At 39.4% G+C, this 27,998-nt stretch overlaps 1 protein-coding gene across 1 annotated transcript in view; it reads left to right on the plus strand.

Moving 5' to 3' along the window:
* Positions 1-421: 421 nt before the first annotated feature.
* LOC136863978 (uncharacterized) overlaps positions 422-27,998 on the plus strand; it is a 64,229-nt gene continuing 36,652 nt past the window's right edge. The window contains exons 1-2 of the mRNA XM_067140448.2: positions 422-534; positions 26,255-26,453. Coding sequence (XP_066996549.2) covers positions 500-534; positions 26,255-26,453 — 234 coding nt within the window. The 5' untranslated portion in view covers positions 422-499. The remainder of the gene's footprint in view (positions 535-26,254; positions 26,454-27,998) is intronic.

The following is a 27,998-nucleotide window of genomic DNA, read 5'->3' on the forward strand; positions in this document are numbered from 1 at the left end:
GGTAATGTTGACTTTATGGAGTGAAGTGGGGCTACGACTGTTTATATTTTTAAAACGTTTTTGCAGCTGGGGTAATGAGTATCTGCCTATACAAGAAAAAGGCATTTTGCCTAACTTCCGGGCTCTACTCATGAATTTGTCTAGGTGTATTCAGCGAGGGACTGGTTGTGCGCAGACGTCGGATGTAATGGACGCTCTATACCAGAGCACGTGCTTTGATGGTTTCAGAGAATTGTCCGAGTGTCGAAAGAGACTTGGATCAACATACAGAACTTACCGCCGCTTTACTGGAAAGAATGGAAAGAACGGAAATAGCTGTTTCGTCGAATTAGCTATCAAAAGAAGAATGACAAGGAGTGGGGGGTAACGCAATAAAAACTCTAAAAACCTACCACTTCTCCTTTCTCCGTTTCGTGGTATTTATTAGACTCGTTGCATCAGACGAAGAGAGCAAGCTGCCAGTTGTACGCGAAGACTTGCCAGGGCCACCGACTGAGTCATGGAACACCCTGTCCAAGAAGTTATCGGCCAGTGGTGAGATACTTAAACTTTTTTTACTTCCGTAACAACATTGTTTAAAATTATCTTAAAACATTTTTGCAAGATTATCACTAGTAATAATAACGTCATCTTGACTAATACTTTGGAAATGGCGTTGACAATATAATATTCACGATAGTACTTAGCCTACAGAGAATTGTCCGCCCGCTTGGTTGAATGATCATCATAGAGTGGTCCCTGGTTCAGAGGGCTCTGGGTTCGGTGCCGGACCGGGGATTTTAAATGCGTATGGTTAATTCCTTAGGCTCAGGGAATGGGTGTTTATGTTCGTCTTAGTACGCATGTCTTCATCTGCACACAACGCAGTACACTACCATCTACCACAGAAACACAAAATAGCATTTTTTTAAAATTTACTTTACGCCGTACCGACACGGATAGGTCTTACGGCGACGATGACCATCGATAGGAAGGGCTAGGAGTGGGAAGGAAGCGGTCGTGGCCTTAATTAAGGTACAGCCCCAGCATTTGCCTGGTGTAAACAAGGGGAAACCACGGAAAACCATCTTCAGGGCTGCCGACAGTGGGGCTCGAACCCACTATCTCCCGAATGCAAGCTCACAGCCGCTTGCCCCTAACCGCACGACCTCATGCTCCGTACATACAATAGCGAATGCATCCGTCCACGTACGGTCGGCGTCAGGAAGGACATCAGCCGTAAAACTGAGACAATTTTTTTTCGCTATTTGCTTTACGTCGCATCGACACAGATAGGTCTTATGGCGACGATGGGGCAGGAAAGGGCTAGGAGTGGGAAGAAAGCGACTGTGGCATTAACTAAGGTACAGCCCCAGCATTTGCCTGGTGTGAAAATGGGAAACCACGGAAAACCATTTTCAGGGCTGCCGACAGTGGGGTTCGAACCTACTATCTCCCGAATACTGGATACTGACCGCACTTAAGCGACTGCAGCTATAGAGCTCGCTACTGAGACAAATCTACATCAAGTGCCGACTCCAATAAATTGAGGGGGGAAGCCAAGAAGAAGAAGAATATGATGATGATTATGATGATGATGATGATGAATATCTACGGATAATTCAAATTATTGATATGTTATCAAGCAACAAATAAATGTTCCTTCATATTGCTTGAGGGAAAATAAACAATAATACACCCCATAAACCATATGGCGCTAAATTTCTGACGGGCCTTGGCCTACTAAGCGACAGCTGTTCAGATGAAAGACCTGCGAATTACGATGCGACGGATCCTCTCTGCCTTTATGCTTGGTTTTGTAGACCGGGGTCGTTATCTTACCACCAGATACAGTAGCTCAACAACTTTTCTCACGTAGGGTGAGTGGAACTCGGACCAGCCCTAAGATCCAGGGAAAATTCCCCGACCTGGTCGAGAACAGAACTCGGGCCCTCCGAGTAACAGGCCCTACCGCTAGACCGCAGGATATACAAATAATAATAATAATAATAATAATAATAATAATAATAATAATAATAATAATAATAATAATAATAATAATAATAATAATAATAATAATAATAATTTAACTTAATCGTGTCAAAAACGTAACATATAACGTCGAATGTATTAAAATAAAATAAATAAAATTAAATTACATCTAAAAATTGGTACTACAAGCATATTTTCATTTCTAGAAACTAGGTAGCATTACATCACATGTGCCTGCCCTATACAAATAAAATGTAAATGTAGTGTGACCAGTATCTAGCCCATTCGCACGCTTCCTTGGCGGCATCAGTCAGGTTCTGAGGAGAACATGTACTTGGGCACAACTTGTAGACAAGGAGATAGTTCATGGTCTGCTCTTCACCGCATTTGCATGTCCTTGCTTGATGTTGACATGTGTCGATTTCAGATCAAGTGCAGTCTGTAAGCGATGTATTATTGACGCTTATAAAATGGCCAGAGCCCATCCGATATCAAACATGATGAATATCGCTTCCTTTATCGATAACTAAGATAAACCAACATGTAGCACACAAACGTTTAAAGTCATATCAGTGTTAACATGATTGTAATACACGTGACGCATGTTGAGTTCGTCTTGTCGGAAAAAGACTGTGATATTGGTATTGCCACGGATCAACAGCTTATGAACACGGGGATAGATTTGACATAAATAAAAACCATCTACACATTTATGATGCCTTTGCTCGCAGGACCTAGTGTTTACAGTACACTATGTCTTCTGGTATAGGCTAGAGCAATTTTGTTACTTTCATAGATCTGTCTCTGTCTTATCCTTGGCTTTGACAATATGAAAGTGACTGAGGTATGAGCGATGCTAGTAATGCCAATCCTTATGCAGCTAGTCCCTGCGATGAATGGTGTGAAAATGTTGTTCATAGGGTCGGATGGTGTATGCATTTCGGTGGGCTTGGCAGACTGATATGTAATAGCAACTCTGGCTCGGTGAGGAAAGCAACGGGAAACTACCTCACTCCTCAATTCCCTAGTACGCCTCTTCAGTGATGCCTAGGCAGCTGATGGCAGAGCTGTTGAGGATCCCACCAGCGTTACCGCTGACGGACTGAACATACATACATACATACATATTTATGACGTCCCATATAAAAAATATTCACGAATAACGTCTGTTATATAGCGACATCGTCAAAGAACATGTGAAAATTGGGAAGTACACCATCTGGAAACTACCTGCTCACGTGCAGTAAATTGAAAATATCTCAAACCCGCTTGAACCACATCCTGAATGATAATTTGTAGAATCATATACAGCGGCTAATAGAGTGACTTTGCTCACACGTAAATATTCTGAAAGCTTATCCCAAATCTTCATGTTGACTGAATGACAATCTAGAACGCAATAAGAATATATAACGCAAGATAGATAAAACGAACGGGAGGAAAAGGTAACTATCGCTTGGTAAATCGCCGTCGACGAAATAAGTGCTCAGAACGGTGAAAGAACAGCAGGTACATCACACTGAACTGTAACAGCAGTAACCGGAACTAATATTAGCATCACATTAACGTTTATCAAGCCTTATTGCAAGATGTACACGCCTCCGTATATAGAACATATCATTTGTATACGGTTATGCCAGCCCCGTGATGTAGGGCTCAAATCCTGGCCAATTCAGTGATTTTAATTCTAAACTGAGGGCTGGAACGCGCATCACTCAGACTCGCGTGACCATCAGAGAAGCTGTCTGATACGAGAGTCAGCGCACCCAGTCGAGGAAGCCAAGCAATACGGCTGAGGTTGTCGTCACGTTGACTACGTAAGCTCCAATATCTCCAGGCCACCTGGATGGGCAACAGTCGATTTAGCAGCCCGACGCCCTAATGTGCTGGTACGCCATTCGTTTGTATCTTGTTCTTTATAGGCTACTTGCAAGATACCCGTGCTTCGCTACGGTATTATACAGAAATTTATAATTGAATGCTTATTGTTTTATATATAATCCGCCGAAATTCGCGATCTGACCTGTTTTCTAATAGATTACGGCAAGTTTCCTCGCATTTTTCAATCTTTCTTTCCAGCAATCGATTTCGTACTTCCCGGGCTAGCTCCAGGTATTCCACCCAGTCAGTTGGGTCCCTAAATCTTTGCCATCTTTTCCTATGAGTATCTTTAATATGGATCAAATCCATGAGGAGATCCGGCGTGGTGTCGTTTTGGGTGCTTTGGCGGTACTGAACCCGCGGACGGACTGCATTCGTAGTCATTACCCGGCCAGGACTCGTTTCCAGCGCGGTCCGCACATTTTGACGACGGTCCAGAACATTATTATTATTATTATTATTATTATTATTATTATTATTATTATTATTATTATTATTATTATTATTATTATTATTATTATTATTATTATTATTATTATTATTATTATTATTATTATTATTATTATTATTATTATAGATGTTCTGGACCCCACAGCAAGATGCAAGACCGCTACTTGGCGGTAAATTACATCTGCTACCATTGTCATTGTTGACAATGTGACCAGCACCATTGTCGCGCGTAGGCAAGTGTGCGGGATTTCTGCCGATACGAATGACATACTTCCGTGCATTATTGACCTTATTATAGAGGTGAACAATTGGACGGTCAATCTCATTCCTATCGTTTATTTCAAATGTGTTTAAATTTTTATTTATATGCCAGGAGAATCTACTGTAATCTAAGAACGTTCTCCGAAGGAAAAGATGGCTCTTGAAAACGAACCCAGGAAAGATTAAAAATGATCGGTTTATGGAAGATCTCGAGAAGTTGCTGAATGGTATGGATGAAGTCTTAGGTAAGGAGTACAAGATGAAAATAAATAAGTCCAAAACAAAAGTAATGGAGTGCAGTCGAACGAAGGCAGGTGATATAGGAAATATTAGATTAGGAAACGAAGTCTTAAAGGAAGTAGATGAATATTGTTACTTGGGTAGTAAAATAACCAACGATGGCAGAAGTAAGGAGGACATAAAATGCAGACTAGCACAAGCAAGGAAGAGCTTTCTTAAGAAAAGAAATTTGCTCACTTCAAACATTGATATCGGAATTAGAAAGATGTTTTTGAAGACTTTTGTGTGGAGCGTGGCATTGTATGGAAGTGAAACATGGACGATAACTAGCTCAGAAAGAAAGAGAATAGAAGCTTTTGAAATGTGGTGTTATAGAAGGATGCTGAAGGTGAGATGGATAGATCGAATCACGAATGAAGAGATACTGAATCGAATTGGTGAGAGGAGATCGATTTGGCTAAATTTGACGAGAAGAAGAGATAGAATGATAGGACACATCTTAAGACACCCAGGACTTGTCCAGTTGGTTTTTGAAGGAAGTGTAGGTGGCAAGAACGGTAGGGGTAGACCAAGGTATGAATATGACAGACAGATTAGAGCAGATGTAGGATGCAATAGTTACGTAGAAATGAAAAGGTTAGCACAGGATAGGGTGGCATGGAGGGCTGCATCAAACCAGTCTATGGACTGATGACTCAAACAACAACAAGAATATCGAAAATCTACAGCCTGTTTCCTGTCAATCGACCGGGTCAGGAATGGAATGAATAAAGCCTCCTTCTAGCGGCGACAATAGGAATTGTGCCGGCTGCCGAAGCCTGTCGCACTCCTCTGGGGCAATGATTAATGAATGACAAATGAAATGAAATGATATTGGTCAGTGTTGCTGGAATGAATGATGACAGGGGTAACCGGAGTATCCGGAGAAAAACCTGTCCTGCCTCCGTTTTTGTCCAGCACAAATGTCACATGGAGTGACCGGGATTTGAAGCAAGGAACCCAGCTGTGAGAGGCCGGCGCGCTGCCGCCTGAGCAACGGAGACTCTTTATAAGTACATTATGAACAGTAAAATCAATTGGTTTCATCTCCTTTTACACCCCACCGCCGTTAAGTTTATTTAACCCTCCCCCCAAAAAAAATAAAATAAAAGAAGGCGTGTTTCTTTATGTTTAAAGGAGATTCCAAACACCAATGTTCACGTCTGTTACCTTCAGTTTTGAGATATAAGTATCCCCATAAAAATAATTCACTTTTTTCACTTCCTTTCACACTCCCCACCCCCGCTAAATGAATTTTCCGAAAAAACTTGTTTCTTTAATAGTAAAGGATCTTTTAAATACCAATTATCACGACTGTAACTTCTTCAGTTTATGATTTATGTGTCCTCATGAAAGGAATTCCACTCCTTTTCACTCCCGCCCCCCTAAGATGATTTCCCACCCAAAACGCGTTTTTCTTTGTTCTTAAAGGAGATCCAAATACCAATTTTCACGTCTGTAACAACTTTAGTTTTTATTGGATGTAAGTATTCTCATACAATTAAGTCAATTAATTTTTTAATTCTTTCACCTAACCCCCGTCTCCATTGGATTTTCCGAGAATACGTGTTTCTTTCCTTTTAAAGCAGATTCCAAATATCAAATTTCACGTCTGTAACATCTTCATTTTTGAGATATCAGTAGCCTAAATAAAAGAATTCAAAACCATTTTCAGTCACTTTAAACCCACCACCACCACCCAAGTGGTATTTCCGAAAACTAATAGAAATAAAAAATACCATTTTTCACTTCTGTAACATGTTAAGTTTTTTGAGATATACTGTAGAAATTCTCATTTTAAAATTTCACCACTTTTAGTTCCCCTTAAGTGGAGTTTCCAAAAACAAATCACCTATGTTTCTTTACATTTACAGGAGATTCCAAATACCCTCTTTTTACCTCTAACATTTTACGTTTCTCAGATATTCTGTAGATATAGTCTTTCAAAAAATTCACCCCAATTAGTCACTCCTGTTTAACCGCCATTAATTGGATTTTCCAAAAACAAAAAATACGTCTTTATTTTTAAAGAAAATCCCATATACAAATTTTCAGTTCTGTAATATCTTCAGTTTCTGAGATATAAGTAACCTCATTAAAGGCATTCAACCCATTTTCACCCCTTTTCACCCCTCCTATTGCGATTTACAGAAAACAAAAAAAATATGTGTTCCTTTATTTTTAAAGGAGATTCTAAATACCAGTTTTTACATTTGTAAACTTTTAAAGTTTTAAGATACAGACACACTCATTTTAAAAATTCACCTCCCTCTTCACCCCCCATTATTTGGATTTTCCAAACACGAAAAAATACCTGTTTCTTTATTTTTAAAGCAGATCCCAAATACCAATTTTCAGGTCTGTAATATCTTCAGGTTCTGAAATATAAGTAGCCTCATTAAAGGCATTCAACCACTTTTTCACACTTTTCCACCCTTTCTATGCGGATTTTCCGAAAACAAAAAAATACGTGTTTCTTTATTTTTAAAGGAGATTCTAAATACCATTTTTTACATCTATCAACCTTAAAAGTTTTGAGATATAGATGCACTCATTTTAAATATTCACCCCCTTTTCACCCTCCCATTAATTGGATTTTCCAAAAACAAAAAAATACGTGTTTCTTTATTTTTAAAAGCGATTAAAAGTACCAATTTTCAGGTCTGTAATATCTTCAGTTTCTAAGATATATGTACCGGTATCGTGCTTAAAGGCCTTCAACCTCTTTTTCACCCTTTTTCACCCCTCCTATTGGGATTTCCTGAAAACAAAAAAATACGTGTTTCCTTATTTTTAAAAAAAGATTCTAAGTACCAATTTTCACATCTGTAAACTTTCAAAGTTTTTAGATATAGATACACTCATTTTAAAACTTCAACCCCCTTTTCACCCCCTTAGCGACGGAATATCCAAATATCCTCTCTTAGCGGGCACCTACATCTTAACATGAATATATCCCCAAAATTTCATTTCATTATGTCCAGTAGTTTGGGCTCGGCGATGATGAATCAGTCAGTCAGTCAGTCAGTCAGTCAGTCAGTCAGTCAGGACAAGTTATTCTATATATATATATATAGATTTATGTTCGTAAATAGTAGGGTAATTAACGTATATTTCATAAAACTTATCTTTCTCGTCTACTTTATTGTCACTTCATAAACATTTAGAAGACACATCGAATTTTATGCTATATACTGTCTCCAAACTTGGATATCGCTGTAAATCTATATAAAATAACTTCTCCTGACTGACTGACTGACTGACTGACTGACTGACTGACTGACTGACTGACTGACTGACTGACTGACTGACTGACTGATTCATCACCGCCGAGCCAAAACTACTAGACATACAGGAATGAAATTTTGAAGATACATTTATATTACAATGTAGGTGCTCGCTAATAGAGGATTTTTGGATATTCCGTCACTAAGGGGGTGAAAAGGGGGGTGCATTTTTAAAATGAGCATATCTATATCTCAAAAACTTAAAAGTTTACTGGCGTAAAAATTGGTATTTGGAATCTCCTTCAAAAATAAAGAAACACGTATTTTTTCGTTTTTGTAAAATCCCATTAAGGGGGTGGAAAATGGGGGAAAATTGTTGAACACCTTTTATGAGGAGTATTATATCTCAAAATGTGAAGATGTTACAGACATGAAAATTGGTTTTTGGAATCTCCTTTGAAAATAAAGAAACACGTATTTTTGTATTTTTGGATAATCCGTGAATAGCGGGTGAACAGGAGTGATAAACGGGGTGAATGTTTAAAAAGGTTACCGTATATCTACAAATTATCTCGGACAGGTAACATATTACAGATTTGAAAACTGGTATTTGGAATTCCCGGAAAAGTAAAGAAACGTAAATACTTTTTCGAAAATCCACTTAAAGGGAACTAAAAAAGGGGGTGAATTTTTAAAATGAGCATATCTACAGTATATCTCAAAAACTTAACATGTTGCAGACGTGAAAATTAATATTTGGAATCTCCTTTAAAAATAAGGAAACACTTATTCTTTTGTTTTCGGAAAAACCCTTAACGGGGTGAAAGAATTGAAAAATTATTTGAATTACTTGTATGAATATATATACCAAAAATCTAAAGATGTTACAAACGTGAAAACTGGTATTTGGAATCTCCTACAAAAATAAAGAAACACGCATTTTGGAGGGGGGGAATCAACGTGGTAGGGGGGGATGGAAACGGAGATGAATTCCTTTTACGAGCATACATGTATCTAAAAAAATTGAAAATGCTACAGTCGTGATATTCGTATTTGGAAGCTCTTTTAAAGAAACGGGTACTTTTTATTATTGGAAAATTCACTTGAGTGGGTAGTGTGAAAGGAAGTGAAAAGATTAAACTCCTTTTCTGGAGAAACTTATATCTCAAAACTGAAGGTTACAGACGTGGAAATTTGTATTTCGAATCTCCTTGAAGAATAAAGAAATACACACATTTTTATGGGTGGGGTGAAACCAACTTAACGGGCTGGGTTGGAGTGCAAAAGGAGTTGAATTCTTTTCATGAGGATTCTTATATCTCAAAAACTGAAGATGTTACAGACATGAACATTTCTATTTGGAATGTTCTTTCAAAGAAACACGTAACCTTTTGTCTTAGGAAAATGGATATGGTGATACATACATACATACATACATACATACATTATCATTATAGACCATTATGCCTTTCAGCGTTCAGCCTGCAAGCCTCTGTGAATTTACTAAATGTCGCCACAATTCTCTATTTGTAACTAGTGCTGTGGCCTCATTTAGTTCTATAGCTCTTATCTTTAAATTGTTAGAAACTGAATCTAACAATCGTCGTCTTGGTCTCCCTCTACTTCTCTGACCCTCCAAAACAGAGTCCATTATTCTCCTAGGTAACCTATCCTCCTCCATTCGCCTCACATGACCCCACCATCGAAGCTGGTTTATGCGTGCAGCTTCATCCATCGAGTTCATTCCTAACAGCCTTTATCTCCTCGTTCCGAGTACCCTCCTGCCATTGTTCCCAACTGTTTTTAATCATTCTCGCTACTTTCATGTCTGTTACTTCTAATTTATGAATAAGGTACCCTGAGTCCACCCAGATATCACTCCCGTAAAGCAAAGTTGGTCTGAAAACAGACCGATGTAAAGATAGTTTCGTCCGGGGGGTGACTTCCTTCTTATAGAACACTCTTGATCGCAACTGCGAGCTCACTTCATTAGCTTTACTACACCTTGATTCAATCTCACTTACTATATTACCATCCTGGGATAACACACAACCGAAATACTTAAAATTATGTACCTGTTCCAGCTTTGTATCACCAATCTGACGTTCGATTCTGTTGAATTTCTTACCTACTGACATCAATTTAGTCTTTGAGAGGCTAATTTCCATACCATACTCATTGCTCCTATTTTCAAGTTCCAAGATATTAGACTGCAGGCTTTTGGCACAATCTGCCATTCAGACCAAGTCGTCAGCATAGGCCAGACTGCTTACTACATTTCCACCTAACTGAATTCCTCCCTGCCACTTTATACCTTTTAGCAGATGATCCATATAAACTACGAACAGCAAAGGAGAAAGATTACAGCCTTGTCTAAACCCTGTAAGTATCCTGAATCAAGAACTCATTATACCATCAATTCCCACTGAAGCCCAATTGTCAACATAAATGCCTCTGATTGATTTTAATAATCTACCCTTAATTCCATAGTCTCCCAACATAGTGAACACCTTTTCCCTCGGTACCCTGTCATATGCTTTCTCTAGATCTACGAAACAAATACACAACTGTCTATTCCTCTCGTAACACATTTCAATTACCTGACGCATACTGAAAGTCTGATCCTGACAGCCCCTTTATGGTCTGAAACCACACTGGTGTTCATCCAACTTCCTCTCAACCACCGATCACACCCTCCCTTCCAAGATGCCAGTGAATATTTTGCCTGGTATACTAATCAATGAGATACCTCGATAGTTGTTGCAATCCTTCCTGTTCCCTTGCTTATATATAGGAGCAATTACTGCTTTTGTCCAATCTGAAGATACCTTACTAACACTCCATGCTAATCTTACTACTCTATGAAGCCATTTCATCCCTGCCTTATCACTATACTTCACCATTTCATGTCTAATTGCATCTATTCCTGCTGCTTTATGACAATGGAGGTTCTTTACCATCCTTCCCACTTCCTCAAGCGTAATTTCACTAACATTATTTTCTTACTAGCTGTGAGCTTGGTTGTTCACGACACCACCAGGAAGATTTCCTTTTATGTTGAGAAGATTTTCAGAATATTCGCTCCACCTGTCCAGTGATTTCCTGGGATCTATTATGAGTTCACCTGAATTACCCAAAACACTGTTCATTTAATTTTGCCCTCCCATCCTAAGATTCTTTATTACTGTCCAGAAAGGTTTCCCTGCTGCTTCACCTAGCCTTTCCAGGTTATTACCAAAATCTTCCCAAGACTTCTTTTTGGATTCAACAACTATTTGTTTTGCTCTGTTTCTTTCATCCATGTACAATTCCCTGTCTGATTCGGCCATTGTTTGGAGCCATTTCTGATAAGCTTTCTTTTTACGTTTACAAGCTGATCTCACGTCATCATTCCACCAAGAGGTTTGCTTTTTCCCGTCTTTACACACAGTCGTTCCTAGGTATTCCCTTGCTGTTTCTACTACAGCAACCCTGTATGCCACCTATTCTCTTTCTATATCCTGAACTTGCTTACTGTCCACTGTTCAAAACTTCTCACTAATCATATCCACGTACTTTTTTCTAATTTCCTCGCCCTTTAGATTTTCTACCCTTACTAGTTTGCAGACAGATTTCACTTTCTCTACACTAGGCATAGAGATACTTAGTTCACTACAGATCAGATAGTTGTCTGTATCATCAAAAAATCACCGAAAAACCCGTACATTCCTAACAGACTTCCTGAATTCAAAGTCTGTTAAGATATAGTTTATTATAGATCTAGTACCCTAGCCTCATATGTGTAGCGGTGAATAGCCTTATGCTTGAAGAATATATTCATAACTGCTAAACCCATACTAGCATAGAAGTCCAGCAAACGGTTACAATTCCCATTAGCTTCCATATCTTCCCCACATTTACCAATCACCCTTTCATATGCTTCAGTTCTATTTCCAACTCTCGCATTGAAATCATCCATTAGCACTATCCTATCCTTGCTGTTGACCCTGACTATGATGTCACTCAATGCTTCACAATACTTGTCAACTTCATCCTCACTTGCACCCTCACATGGTGAATACACTGAGACAATTCTCGTCCTAATTCCTCCAACTGCCAAATCTACCCACATCATTCGCTCATTTACTTGCCTAACAGAAAGAATGTGTGTGCAATAGTATTCCTGATAAACAGTCCTACTCCATACTCTGACATTCCCTTTTTAACATCCGTCAAGTACACTTTATAATCTCCTGTCTTTTCCTCATCATCTCCCTTACCCGAATATCACTTACTCCTAGTACATCCAGATGCATCCTCTTTGCTGACTCAGCCAGTTCTACATTCTTTTTTCCATAATCCCCATTAATATTGATAGCTCCCCATCAAACCATTTTTTTCGCCAAGTTGTTCCCAAGGACTCCCTCACCTGTCAAATGGGAGTAGGACTCCGTTACTCCCATAGGTCCAAAGCTTGCTTAAAATGTTCTGAGCTCGGTAAATTCATGAAGCAGGATGCTACCCTACTTACACATAGTCCTAATGAGGATCTCTCCTCTAACCGTTTAGGGACCATCGGTGGATTGTATAGTCCTAGCCGCCTGAGCACAAGGTGGTCCACGGCTCAGAATATGTCTGAGATGCCCACTCCCATTCCATAGCAACTGGTATCCCGGCTCCCAGGAGCACTTACTAGGCCACTCAGCTGTTGCCCATGGTTCACGAACTAGGACGTAACTACAGTAACCCACAACATGAACCATTAGTTGAATTCTTTGTATGGGGATACTTATATTGAACCCATAATTCTACGATGAAAAATAATTCCAGGTATTTATTTCAGCTACAAATAACTTTTTTGAGAGTAGCCATGTTTTATTTCACTAGTCTCACTCCCCCGTGGGAACAGAACTCACCGTGACAAGCGAGCCATCCTCTCGTGAAATGCCGGGACACTTTGGTTGATATCGAGTACTGACTAATTTATCAATTTTGGAAAATCCTTCACAACGAGAGATTTTGGCGACATGGTTAATGCAGGAATAAAGGATCGAAATTATTAATACACATTACATGGAGACAGAATCCAGAGGGTGAATACAAATGCAATTAAGCCTTGAGGAAATTTGGCGTCCTACTCGCGGATTTGCGACACGTGCCGAGGTCATCTCTGAAGAAAGACCGCGAAATTACATGTCAGAAATAAATTTTTTATGCCCGTTGCAAGTGTGCGAAAAATATGAAAATAACACCGTAATGAATCATAATCCTGTCTGAATTTGTGGAGTAAATTTCAAGAAATTTGGTCCAGCGGATGTGGAATTAGAAGATTGCACCACCAAGCTTCATGGTGAGGGTAGCGTCCTCTCGGAGGGTATAAAAGAAATCCCCTCCACCTACATTGACACATTCTATCTGAAGGTCTGGACGGTGGAACCCTTGTCGCTCGTCTACAAGAAAGTGCGGGGTTTATTTCTCAAAATAACTTAAGTTATATATTCGTGTCGATGATTCAAGTAGAGTATTAAACTGAAGGTGATAGAAATTTTCCTTAGCTTCCGCCAACGAAAACTGTGAAGGCATAGATATCTGTTTAAAATACGTAGCTGATTTCCTCTCTGTATTACATTGTGTGTGTTTCTCAAAGGGAGTCTGGAGGCTAGTCAGAGAGAGGTCTGGTTTTTTGTTATCTATTGAAACACCTGGCCGGTTATTAGGGTGAACTAAAGCAGAGTCCTGGGAAACAGTCGCAGTCGCCAGCAGAGTGGGAGGTTCGTTGCATGCTAAAACGCGGAGAAAGTGCGTCATTTGCGGTGTTAATCGATAGCGGGTGTAAAATCTGTGTATTTTTAAGTTATATACGGTATTTAAGAAGATGTATCATGTAGCCATGGGCGGCTAAATACGAGGTCAGCTGGCTAAATGTAGCCGGAATCTCCAAGATGACTATTTTTACAGGTGTGTCTTTGTATTAATGTTGTAGAATAGAATTTGTTTGTCCCAATATAATTTTCCAGTGCATGTGTCGAATTAGTATTTAAATAATGATCAGGCGAATGTGTTATATTTCTGGCCGTCGTATGAAACTCTTAGGGCAGTAAAAATCACATTGAGAAACAGTAAAATGCGAAGTTTAAATAATGTGTTAAAATTCTTTGGGATTGTGTTTAAACTGAGTAAAGTTAGGAGGGTGATAACGATCATGTAGTCGTGGTGAATACAATAATTTCGAATATCGTATAAGTTCAGAAAATTTAGTCGAAATAATAATAATAATAATAATAATAATAATAATAATAATAATAATAATAATAATAACAACATCATTTACAGCCGGATAAAATTTTCGATGTTAAACATGTATTTAACAGTAATGCTGAGTGAGATTTGCGTTCGTGTCGAAATCCAGTGAAGTCTGATAAAGTTATATTTATTCGTAGGAAGGTAATTTTTGTGACATCGTGTATGTCAGTGATATAGGAAATCACGGTTTGTTATTGTGTTCTTGAGGTCCGAAAGTTGTAATAAAATGAATGAGAAGATCCTTATAAAATTGTTCGTCACGGGAGTATTGAGGTTTGAAAGGTTTTGAAACAGGAAGAAATGGATTGTGCCGGAATGATATGTTGAGAGAATAGTTGTGTGGATATTGAAGGCATAGGAAGCCTGTATTTCATGAGTAATGCCGCCGTGATAGGCGATGAAGATGAATTTTCGAGGCAGGCTATATTTGTCGATGGCGAAGAATTTTTGAGACAGGCTGTATATTAAATGTGATATTTCTGAGGTAGGCTGTATTGAGATTCCGTTAGCAATCCGGAACAGTTGACCGGGTGAAGGTTGGTTCGAAGTGAGTGCTTTGTGACGCACATTATGATTTCAAGTCAAGAACTCCCCGTGAAAAACAATTTCTGTAGAAGGTTGTAGGTCTTGGCAGTTAAGTCCAAATGACGATTTATGTAAAGTCAGCATAGTGAATATTATAGTACGCGACCTCAAGAATAGAAGGGCATTCTGAATACATGGTTGGTGTTATTTAACTGTTGTAACAAATTTCCATTCAGTAAATTTCATATATTACGAGACGATAAATTATCATTAAATCGGAAACATTGTCGGATGAGATATTGGACGTTATTAAAATGATAGTTCGGCTGTGTAGATTCATTGAATTTCGCTTCACCGGATATTTCGTGGATATGAATGTTTGGAATAGTGAGATGGTAGGCGATTTTTGGGCCTCACCCTAGAATTACAGTGTGGATTTTAGCGATAGTGATGATTGCTGTTTTGGCGATATTCACGTAAAGTTAGACGTATGCTGAAATTCATTATTATTATTATTTTTCCAAACTTCACTGCGTATGTCGAAATAGTGTTTGAGTTGTGGATTATGTAGCCGCGCATTTATGTATTTTCATTTCACGTTTATTGACGAGATAGGGACTTACTTGCATTTCCAGACTTGCGTTCATTTTGGTGCAAGATTCGTGTTATTGTGTGCTATAGTTTCGTCAAGGTTTCCAGCTAAATATCAAAGAGAGTGTTTGAAGTTACGATTTCGCCTGATATTTTAGAGGATGAGTAGACATCCCAGTTTCCGCTCGACGATAGATTTAGGACGTTACGCGTATCATAGGAGTATACTGATGAGTAGACATCCCCACGTACGCTCAACGATAGGTTTAGGATGCGTGTGTGTATATAGATGTTATTGTTAGGGTGTGTAGTCACTATGTAGGCTTGACACTGATCTCTATACCTGGATGGCTGGTAGCTTGGGTAGCAGTAAGCCGAATAGAAGATGACTGGCGCAGTAAGATGGCAGTGAGCGCACGGTGCAGTAGACCACGAGGAGCGCGCTTGCTTTGTTTATGCTTAGTTCAGTGACGCCAGGCCTCTTGATTGTAGTTCCACGAGTGTTTTGTGCTTTGTTATTGCAAAGTAAATAGTAGTGTATTTTACGAATTTAGGTTCGTTGCCTTGTAGTATACTTGTGGATTACAAGATTCAATTTAAATATGTATGTGTTTATCTGAGTCCGCCTCTGTGGTGTAGTGGTTAGCGTGATTAGCTGCCACCCCCGGAGGCCCGGGTTCGATTCCCGGGTCTGCCACGAAATTTGAAAAGTGGTATGAGGGCTGGAACGGGGTCCACTCAGCCTCGGGAGGTCAACTGAGTAGAGGTGGGTTCGATTCCCACCTCAGCCATCGTGGAAGTGGTTTTCCGTGGTTTCCCACTTCTCCTCCAGGCGAATGCCGGGATGGTACCTAACATAAGGCCACGGCCGCTTCCTTCTCTCTTCCTTGCCTATCCCTTCCAATCTTCCCATCCCTTCACAAGGCCCCTGTTCAGCATAGCAGGTGAGGCCGCCTGGGCGAGGTACTGGTCATTCTCCCCAGTTGTATCCCCGATCAAGAGTCTGAAGCTCCAGGACACTGCCCTTGAGGCGGTAGAGGTGGGATCCCTCGCTGTGTCCGAGGGAAAAAGCCGACAGATGATGATGATGTGTTTATCTGAAATATGAATGAAGAAACATTCTACGGGGTATTAACATACCGCAGTGTTCAGCTTATGAATGTACAAACAGAACCGATCAGTAGAAGGAGAAATCATTTCATCGGGGAGTTTTATACTGTAAATAAGAATCTTCCTAGGGTAGTGTTTTGAGTTTAAGGTTTATTGTATCTTATTTCGCATATTCCTGGAGCAAAATGACAATTTTTGTAGGTTTGCTTTCTCGAGACCCGAACATCTAAGATCATCGATTAGGAGTATCAGGCGGGAGAATTGGGAGCCTTCTAAAACAGCTGTTCTCTGCTCGGATCACTTAGAGGAAGACTGTTTTGATAGAAATGGACAAACTGTACACCTTAGAAGTGATGTACAGCCAACTGTTTTCAATTTTACTGAACATTAACTGCAAGTAAAAATTTACTTATTTTTTTTATTTCTCGTAATTAAACTGACGGTTTCGATGAAATAATTGACGTGACCTTATAACAATCTTAGAAAATGAAGTCTGGGGGAATTCTAGACCTTATTTACATCAGTAATAATTATGGGTGGTGGGTGTTTGGGGCTATCCCATTATACAGTTCGTGGTATTAGGGACTCTTTTAACTGGCGTTACATATATCTGATGATAACTATCAATATCGCTTTGCTAGCTGAATTTAATTAAAGAGGCCTGTAATAGTAAATTAAGCTGCAGGTAATGTGATATATTGACAAGTTTTGAATATTTGCTGGTTTTATAAATGTGTACATTTGCTTCACTGATCTTTTAATTTGATAATATGCGCGTTATTTCATAGAAACAGGAATTCATTATCAAGCACCGATTATGGTATGTCGAATCTAGGCCTGTATAGTGAGCTACTTTTATAGGTACTACACCCTACCGGGCTTCGAATGGATGACCCACGCATAAGAATGCCTCCACGTAACGGGGTAAACCCCACGGATGAGATTTGATTGAAGAGCGGGTCGAATTGCTTAACGAGCTTCGAACCGCTCCCCTTCCTACTTTCTGTGCCGGCCCGGCAGCCTGAGCACTTGGGGAAGTGGTACGTTCAAAGAAAAACAAAAACAACAAATACTTAAGATGGAGCCTTATGTCTATAATATGAAAGTAGGATCTCTGGGTTCAAGTGCCTATTGGATACTGCTTAACACTGCTACAAATGACAAGAATCATAAAATAGGGGTTACGAATACAAATTTATTCAAATATGACAATTTAAAGGAGTCGACACAGCTCTATACAATGACTCTCCACATATGGGAGGAAAAGAAAATAATAATCACTTTAAAAAAAAATACGAATCGCCCATGGGCGTCGCCTGCATAACGGCATGATTGAGGTTTTGCGACTTGCGATCGTTCATTTTTCCTCATTAATTCATACCGTTCATGAAATTTGTACATTATTCTGTCGATCACACCGTGAGATGATCTGATGTCCCTATACACAAATATTACTAGCTGTTCTAAGCACGAACATAACCGGGGCCTACACTACATAATATCATATTAAAAGACACATTTTGCATAATGCACAAACAAACACAAATACCATTTTTGCTAAACCCCGGACTCCTCACCTATCACCAAGACCACACAACGTGCACATAGGTTCTGTTTGAACTCAAAAATATGTGCACATAATTACGAAACATACACAGATATATGGATATATACACTTCATGCACAAAGGAGAACCATTCCTAGAAAAGAAACAGCATGGTTATCACTGTCTCCGGCCCACAGCGCAAGCTTGGAGCAGCTCGCTCAAGGGCGCCACCATAATCCGGAGTCGAACTGGCAGACTCCCGACCGAGAGGTACTGTGGGTTTCTGTAGATCCCTAGAATAGTTACTCTCATATCGCCGGATATCTGGGGGAGATCCCTACTCATTTATTAAATACCTTTAAAAGAAGTTACCGTGATATTATCATTATACAAGTATTCTTAGCTAAGCCATTTAACCCAAACAAAAGAACGCGGGCAGACCCGGGCTCCAAGCCCTAACACAATGGGATACGGGACCCTTTTGTCACGAGGGCGAGAGCTAGACATTCACAAAACAAGGAAGGCCGGCCATTCACTTCGCCCGGCCATTCAGATTCTTCTCTCCCTCATACGTTCACCCTCTCGTCTCGGGGACACATCCTTGGCCCATTTCATTTGCTTATTTATATTATCGTGGAATTCCCATAAAATACTCTTTTTATTCACTCCCTTCTCATTATTATCACTGAGACTGGGGCACGATCACTTCTCAATCATCTCATCGTAAATTCCTATTCGGCCTTCTCACTACGTCTCATGTCGCGTATCTTCTTCCCTTGGGCCTATGGCTCTCATGGCTCCTCGTTCATACCATATAAATACACTTATATTTAAACCTTCTGACCAAAGATTAAGGGCTCCTGCCCTGGGTCTCGCCCCGGCTATAGATAAAAAAAACACTCCAAACCATTATGGCCAATTAATCAAAAATCACGGGAGACTTGCACATGGTTCCTCACACTTATCTAAATCACACAATATGTACCTCTCCCGGTCGGGATCTTCTTCTTTCTTGCAGTCCATGCACTGATTATATCTGTAAGCTAGGCATGCATTGTCTGACTGACCCATGAGTTTCCCTGGCATATTTGACAACCTCGTGGGACAGTGACTACCAATATTTCGACATGTTTCCCTGCTTGCCAGCACTATTTTTCCAACCGCCCCTACGGGAAACTCAAATATTCTCCTAACCTTGTTCCCATATTTGCTAGGACATTCTACATTTTACTAAAAATATAACCCTCACGATAAGCTAATCATTAAGAAAGAAATATGAGTCGTCCGGGAATTTAGCTCCCTTGAATTTTACTTCAACATTATAAAAATCAATAAAAATTCCATATAGGACATGCATTAACTTACAACATTTGATATTTACAAAAGAACGCTAATCCTATCCCCGGGTTATGTCATGCTTAGAAATTAAATTTGGACATCACTCATCTGTTTGGTGGCCGTTGTCTCTCCTCCCACGGGAGACCCATGGTGAAGTTCTTAGTACTCCATGACCACTCGGTAGGTGGCGGGCGTGCAGTCCTTCATCCCTGGTCCATACAAGTCCGACATCCTGGGGGAACTCGTCACAGCTGAAATCTTACAGTAATCCAAGTGGGTAACACTTTTACACTCGTCACACGTCCTCTATTTCAGAGTTTACACCCGCGTTTCCCAGTAAGAATCGGGTAGCTCACGAGACTCGAGCCCCTGATTCGAAGTAACACTTTGGGTGATACCGAATTATGAATTTCACTGACTCATTAAACCGGCAGTTTCTCAGCCGAATTCTAATACTTGTTCGTAAAATATGCTCGCGGTTTTTACTAGTTTGACACGCAGCACAGAAACAATACACCTAGGCTCGTTTGGCCTCCCGTTCACTACACAAAAGCTTTTGTACACAATAACACTTCTTTGTACGCGGTCAGGGGTTTCTGACTGTAACTAGAGCACCGCGGGACACGGTGTCCGTCTCAACGACCCGTGAAAGAACAACTGTGTCTGCACTGGCCTGCCCGGCCTATATTATCTTGCCCGCCGGAAGCTTGGGGGTGTAAACCTTCACGGTTCATTAAGAACCAGAGCTCCTTTCACACCAAGAATTGAAGACATTTAAATATTGCATCTTGTAGCCCTCTGTCTCCTCTTTCATTTGAGCCAGGCGTGCTGGACCTACGATCAGCAGTTTTTATCTAATTTGCTTCCCGCCTTTGATTAATTCATAGCGTCCTTTGGGGGGTGGAGCTATCTTCTAAGCGCGACTCTTGGCTTGGGTGACGCCGCTGTATCCACATGTGTTAGCGATATGTTACATCTTGACAGCTGGTGACCTCATTTCTTCCCCTGCATAAGTTATTACATATTTTTAGTCTGGGGAACGCAGAAAATTCCGCTCTATTCAATGGTGTGTCTCACATAATTTTCCTATGTCTGGATTAAAATATCATTCCATTGTTTACGCGCCAAAGTCCGACGTTGGCACCCGTGACACGTGCATAAAAAACCGGAAGTTCCTTATGTTCGTTTGGAACTCTGGGAAGCTAAGCTCCACCTCGGGGCGTATCTGACTACTCCAGCATCGCGTCCCCTTCTGTCTCTCTCTGCGAGTTGAGAGCGTATTTCCGCGGGGGCTTGGCTGTTGCCTTGTCCTCCCTTTGTTCGCAGGCGCTCTTTTCGCGGGTTCCGTTCTGGCAGGACGCCGCTCGATCCCCTTCGCCCATACTGCTACCTATGACGCGACCTTTAGGAGTAATTTTAATGGAGTATAAAGGCCCATATCATTCCCATGGAGCTGTACAGGACACTGTACGGTTTCAGTACATCATTTTAAGAATGCATAATTTCGTGGCATACATGTATACAATTTACAGCAATGTTTCCAGAAACTGGTTTTCACTTGTATTGTGTTACCGATCGCTAATTGCATGTATTCAGCACCTAAGTTAATATTTGTCGGCCGTTATTATACACTCATGTTTATTGCTATCCCGGAGATTTAGTGACCTCGGAATGACGTGTCAGTGATCCCAATGTCCTTATGCTTTGAGTGAACATGTCTCTATATTTTTAATTATTCCAATGCGCTATTAATTGCGACTTAAAATTGACTATATTATCATTGCTTCCCCATAAGGAGAGCTCTAGGTTGGGTACGCCAACATGGCGAACCGCGCACTCAACTTGGCGTACTTTCTCCTGCAGCGGAGACCTGCCATCAGCGATCCATGTATCAGTGAGGCTTGACGATAGATTTAGGGTGTCGTCTGTATATATTCAAGTCTGAGGTTAGGTGTTTTGCGAAGTGACTTGAACGATGGTAGTGTCTGCAGTAGTGTATGTAATGCGAAGAGTGCTAGCAAAGTAATATTGAGGCCATGTTTCGGCACAGCCCTTACCATCTGGAAGGTTTTTACATAAGATTATGGAACTACTAGTGGCATGGACGTGAGGGGTGTCCAGCATTGGATACTGAGCTAACGGTGATTGGTATTAGACCTACTGCTGTTTGCCACGCGCGTTTGAGTTCATTGAACTTTAGTATTTTATTTTAGTTCTTGATAGAATTATTTTGTCGTTCAGACGTCCGATTGCTCTGATAGTGTGCGTGTTGACACTTAGCTTCGTCAGCTGGGAATGTATTTTATTTTCAATTTTCGTTCTTTCATTTTTATAATAGTTGACTGTGGACTATCAATAACTTGCAGTTAGTTATTGGGACAAACAATAAGTAGATGGATCTGTAATGGTAGTCATAGTTGTAAAGGAAAGAATTCTCCAGATTGTTTGGGTATTTTGATTTTATTTTATCATGTGGACTTAACGTAACCGTTTATAACCTGAAAGTTGGTTTTATAAGAATATTTTTCATGTGATTTACCACTCTTTCTTTAACTTCAGTGTTTAGCATTTCTTCTAAATGCATGATGAATAAGTGTTTCCTGCATTTCGCAGTTTTGTTCCTTCAGAACGACGTAACGTAAGATCCTCCCCGATCGAGTTGTTGTTGGTTCCTTCTGAACAGCTGTTTGGGTGATGCATGTCTCAGCATCGGGATTATTCCATAACTTACGGGTGTCACGAGATGACAATACATGGTGGAATTTTATTTTTAATTATGACCGCTGCTGTTAACTTGTAGTGAACACCATACTTTCTAGTAGTATTTCGCAACGTATCCAAAGCAAGTGATAGTCAATTTGGTTCGATTAAGGGTCTATTCGGCGGGTGTTCCCATATCCGACAGGGTATTTGACTGGTGGACATCCTTAATTAAATGTAAATCTGGAACTCTATTTGCTGAAGGTCAGATTTTCCACGGATCGTGTGGATTAATTCTCAGTTATCGTTTGGATCAGTAGGTGCCCGATTTTCAGGTTTTCTTTCCATTTTTCTATTTTTCGCTGTCCACTAATCTGTGATATTTCTACTTTTCTCCGAAGAAAGTTCTTCGATAAATGTAACTGATAAAGACCGCGCAATGCAATGTCACTGCGTTGAAACGTTAAATGATTAAAACATTTCTTGATGAATGATTTTATAACTGGTTTTTTATTTTTTTATTTTTTTATTTATTATAATTCAATAAAAGTTAGTAAGCACATATTCGCTCCTCATTTCAAGTAGTTAGGCTCTCTTCTGAACCCCATCGTTTGGTCAAGATCGTGACCGAAATATTCCCGCTACAGTTATACAATACACTAGCAGTTACCCGTTGCTTCAATCGCGTGGATTTCGTAATTTGATAGAAGTAATCATTCAGAGGTACTGTACTTAGACATTATCTGAAAATCCCTTGTGTATAAAAACTCACCGAAAAATTGAGTTTCATTTACCCTAGAGACTCTTTGTAAACCACGTTTGTGGTATTGCCTTTTTGGGGCTAAGATGACCATGCGACACAGAACTGTACATGAGAGAAACAGTCTCTCTCAAGTCGAAAAAAAAAACATACATGTTTCTTTATTTTTAAAGGAGATTCCAAACACCAATGTTCATGTCTGTAACATCTTCAGTTTTAAGAAATTATTCAACTCTTTTTTCACTTCTTTTCACCCCTGTTAAATGCCTATTCCAAAATCAAAAAAGGGTTCTTGTATTTTTAAAGGACTTCCCAAATACCAAGTTTCATGTCTGTAACATGTCAAGTTTTTGACATATACTGTAGATATACCAGTACCCATTTTAAATATACACACACTTTTTCAATTCTTTTCAGCCCCTTATGTGGATTTTTACAAAAACAGAAAGTACGTGCTTCTTTATTTTTAAATGAGATTCCAAATACCAGTTTCCACGTCTGTATCAACTTTAGTTCTTATTAGGTATAATTATCCTCACACAAATAAGTCAATTCATTTTTCAATTCTTTCACCCCCGTTAATTGGATTTTCCAAAATCAAAGGAATACCTATTTTTTACTTTTAAAGGAGATTCCAAATGCCAATTTTCACATATGCAACATCTTCACTTTTTGAGATATCAGTATCCTAATAAAAGGGAATTCAACTCCCTTTTCAGTTCTTTTTACCCCCTCCCCCCACGAAGTGGTTTTTTCAAAAACAAAAAGTATGTGTTTCTTTGTTTTTAAAAGAGATTACAAATACAAATTTTCACTTCTGTAACATGTTAAGTTTCTGAGATATACTGTAGATATGCTCATTTTAAACATTCACTCCCAATTTTAGTCCCCCTTAAGTAGATTTTCCGTAAACAAATTATCTATGTTCCTTTACTTTTATAGGAGATTCCAAATACCAGTTTTTACGTCTGTAACATGTTGCGTTTCTGAGATATACTGTAGATATAGTCTTTCTAAAAACTCACCCCATCTGTCGCTCCTTTTCAACCCCCAAGAATTGGAGTTTTCAAAAACAGAAAAATACGTATTTCCTTATTTTTAAAGGAGATTCCAAATACCAATTTTTACGTCCGTAAACTTTTTAAGTTTTTGAGATATAGATATACTCATTTAAAAAATTCACCCCCCTTTTCACGCCTTCGTGAAGGAATATCTGAAATTCCTCCCTTAGTGAGCACTTACACTCTAATATAAATGTATCCCCAAAATGTCATTTCTTTATGTCGAGTAGTTTTGTCTCGGAGATGATGAATCAGTCAGTCAGGACATGTTATTTTATATATATAGATGAACAATCAATGCCCGATTGAATTCTACATGAGAAATTGTTGTTTGTTTTTATTTCAGTGTTTGGTACCTAAATCCTCTAAATTTGAATACACTTGCCTTTGGTTACGCTCACTTAAAGAATCAAAATGGCGGCTCCATAGGTAACATTTGTGTCTTGACCTCTCTAAACTGACTTTGAACAAGAGCGGTGAGAGTGCATCTCACTGCCTAACACACTACTCTGATGAGTAGCGTCCTTGGAATTTTACTTTGGAGATGGTATTCGTGAGGGTTGCTCGTATTATTATTATTATTATTATTATTATTATTATTATTATTATTATTATTATTATTATTATTATTATTATAGTAACTTCCTCAATCTAATCTGTTGGCTCAAGCGAGAACGAGTTGGAATTAATGAGAATTGAAATGACAGTTTATTTTTTACATTGGCTAGTTAGAGCTCCAGACATTCAGTTCTACTTTAATGAGAGAACCAGGGTACCTACAAAAAGGTATTTGGTAGTAATTTTAGTCACATTTGTTGTATTACAGCTCAGAAAATGTACAGCGAGAGTAATTTTCATTTATCTGAAACTATGCAACAAAAGAAAAGGGGAGCGAGAGTAAGAATAAATTTCTCAGACACATTGACAAGGGTTAGACAATTGGAAGGATAGGGCCCCTGTGTAGTAAATGATGCTTGATCTTTTCCACAAGAAAAGTTGAAGTTGAAATTATCATAATTGGAATTATCAACCCTTATCTTAGCCTCACAAATGAATTACAGATCAATGTTTAAGACAGCCTTTACCCCTCTAATAATTTTCTTTTTTTGTAAAAAGTAAAGTCATATCGGTACAGGCCATGAAGGCCCTGGGAAAAGTGGAACGTAAAGGCTTCCACTGTCCATAATCTCGGCACTTGGTGGGTTAGTTCTATGCCTGGTCATTTTTGCCCCAAGGAATTAACCTGGTACTCATTTTTGGAGTAGGCTGAGTGATCTTCAGAACCATTTACACCTCTGGAAGTGGAAATCTTGTTTTCACAAATTTTTCGACTTTCTGACGGGGATGTAGATATTGATTCCCATAGGGAACCTGAAATATTTGTCCCGGATGAGTGATATCATCTTATTGCTGGGCAGGCATCAATTTTTGAAAATGAGACAGTCTCTCATAGTTCATTGGCATAGCTGGTGGCTCCAAGTAGCCTACGCAGTGGCCTCCATGGTATGCACTAGCCATGCGTCTTGGTAGGTGTGATATTTACCAACCGATGAGCCCAACTTAGCACACTTGGGCGAAATGCTGGCAACCAGCAATGAGTTCGATGGAAAATTTATAACGTCCAATTTCTGATGGGGAATCGAACCCACGTCCTTCCAAGTAAACCGAGCACGCCTTTACCACCTCGGACAGGCAGCCCCTTGTCCTTTTTGTGCCCTACAAAATTTCTGATCTTTGTGTTCCTAGTTTGTTGGTTTGCTATACAAGTAGCCTTACCTCATAATATAAAATAGTAATATCACATATAAGCAACAGCAGTGTATGACAGAGCTAGAGACTGGCTAAGGTCTTGTAGTGATCACTGATACTAACTGTGTAGTGTGATAATCAATTGTACTTTTTTTAATGTGAGAAAAAAATCCCTCTCTCTGTGCAATATGAATTAGGAATCAATGGGTCGAGGAAGGATGATGTGGAGGTTTCCAACAGTCCTGTCCCCACCAACAACAGGAGAGACATTTTGTTTGTACAGCTATTACAGGTTATACTGACACATCGCAACCACTCATTCAGGAATTTAGTTCTAAAGGAGTTTTTACACACACAGTTCAACACCATCAGCAGCATCATGACAGCATTTCAAGGTGCTCATTGCTTTGGCTACCTCTGATTTTACATCATACTTATAGTTATAAGGTGGCTAGAATGTCATGCATGGAGAGAAAAATGACATGATATTGTCCTTACTGATGAATTCTGCTCTCATTTGCAGCTCCATGGTGGTTTCGTCAGAGTCTGCCAGTACCATAACAACTAGACGAGTCCTGCATCATTCATTGCCATATTGGTTCAGCACCTGGCTATGCTACAAGATACTAGAATGGCTATATGGTTACGAGGTGCCATTGGAGTTCATTTCCACTTGCACCTGGGATGTTGATCAGCCACCATTCTATCTTTGTGGTGTTAGGGTCTGTTGTTTTCTCTTATCTACAGTGCTTGCTTGCATTCATCTACCACAGGAGAATGTGTAACTGCATGTGACATGCAACACCTGATAAACCACGTTTCCCTTTTTCTTTTCCCATGCATGTATGAGATCTATATCCTATCACACTCATGAGTCAGGATTGCAAGACAACCTATGGCTATAGTCGATTAATTTTGGCAACATGTCTAAATCACGTAGAGTAACATATCCCAGAACAATCCCACGTATCTTCCGCCTTGTGCATTATTGAGTAACAAGAGATATTGCTGCCCATCAAAGGTCCACGAAATCTTGATTTCCATATATTCTGTACATCAAACTGAACTTAAGTGCAATAATTTCACCCTTCTACCATAAGGTCCCTTGTTTCTTGTACTCTAAGCCTGCTCGACTTCATTAAGACTTTTAACTGTATCACAGAGTTCCTTTTTGCTAAATATCCTGTAGTAATAAGAATGATACTTGTTTTGTTGGTTGCAGAATAGTCTTTCATCGTGTCTCACTATGTTGGCAATTAGTGGCAAGTGGCATAGCCCAAAAAATACTATACTTCTTGAGATATATATTTATACATAGAGTAACATACCCCAGAAAAATCGCATGCATCTTCCACCTTATGCATTACTGAGTAACAAGAGATGTCCACCTCAACTACTATAACTCATGAACCGTTTAAGTTATTGACAGTCTGTTTTCACTTGCTGTAATGGTACCAAGGGGCTCATAATTAGACTTACAGTACTTTATCATGGTGTCAGTATCTTCTAAGATAATGGTATTATATATTTTTTTAAAACAGAACTACACTGGTTTCTACACCTAGCCTAAAAACTTTTAAACATTAGAAATTCAGCACCGTGACTATTTTGAAAATCGGATAAGTACTATTCGAGAAAATGTAATATATTCAAACGAGCTTTACTTGCCAGTGAGGGGCTTCAGCCCTATTCTTCAGACAGCTAGGTATTCACTCTACTGTAACCATAAATACACTACGACAAATTGTATGATTTAACACCTTTTGTATTGTATGTTAATGGTTATAGGAAAAATGGATATGCGGTGGCTCTAAGGGATGTTATTATCCTGATGTGGCATTAAACCACGTAGGACCGAATGAGCTACCTGCACAGTACAGGCTGCCTAGCTGTTAGGTTATGTTCTGGAGATGGTAAGCTCAAACCCCACCATCGGCACCCCTGAAAATGGTATTCTCTTGTTTGCCATTTTCACACCAGGCAAACGCTGGAATTGTACTTTAATTAACCCTAGAGTACTAACATTATTCGGTAGTTTCCCAATACTAACCCGTAAAATTTTCGTGCATGTTCATATCTACGCTAAAACAATAAGCAAACTCCACATTGTTGCCAGAAGTAATTATTATTTAACAGTTACGAAGTACAGTTTGCATTATGTTGTTAGTAAAAAATCATTCAAAACACCTAAGTGGATCAGCTTCTACGTTCAACGTAGGTCCTGGTCGGATATGAACTATGTTCTTTCTTGGGTATTTGCCTGTGTT

Source organism: Anabrus simplex, chromosome 2 (assembly GCF_040414725.1).
Source record: "Anabrus simplex isolate iqAnaSimp1 chromosome 2, ASM4041472v1, whole genome shotgun sequence".
Lineage (NCBI taxonomy): Eukaryota > Metazoa > Arthropoda > Insecta > Orthoptera > Tettigoniidae > Anabrus > Anabrus simplex.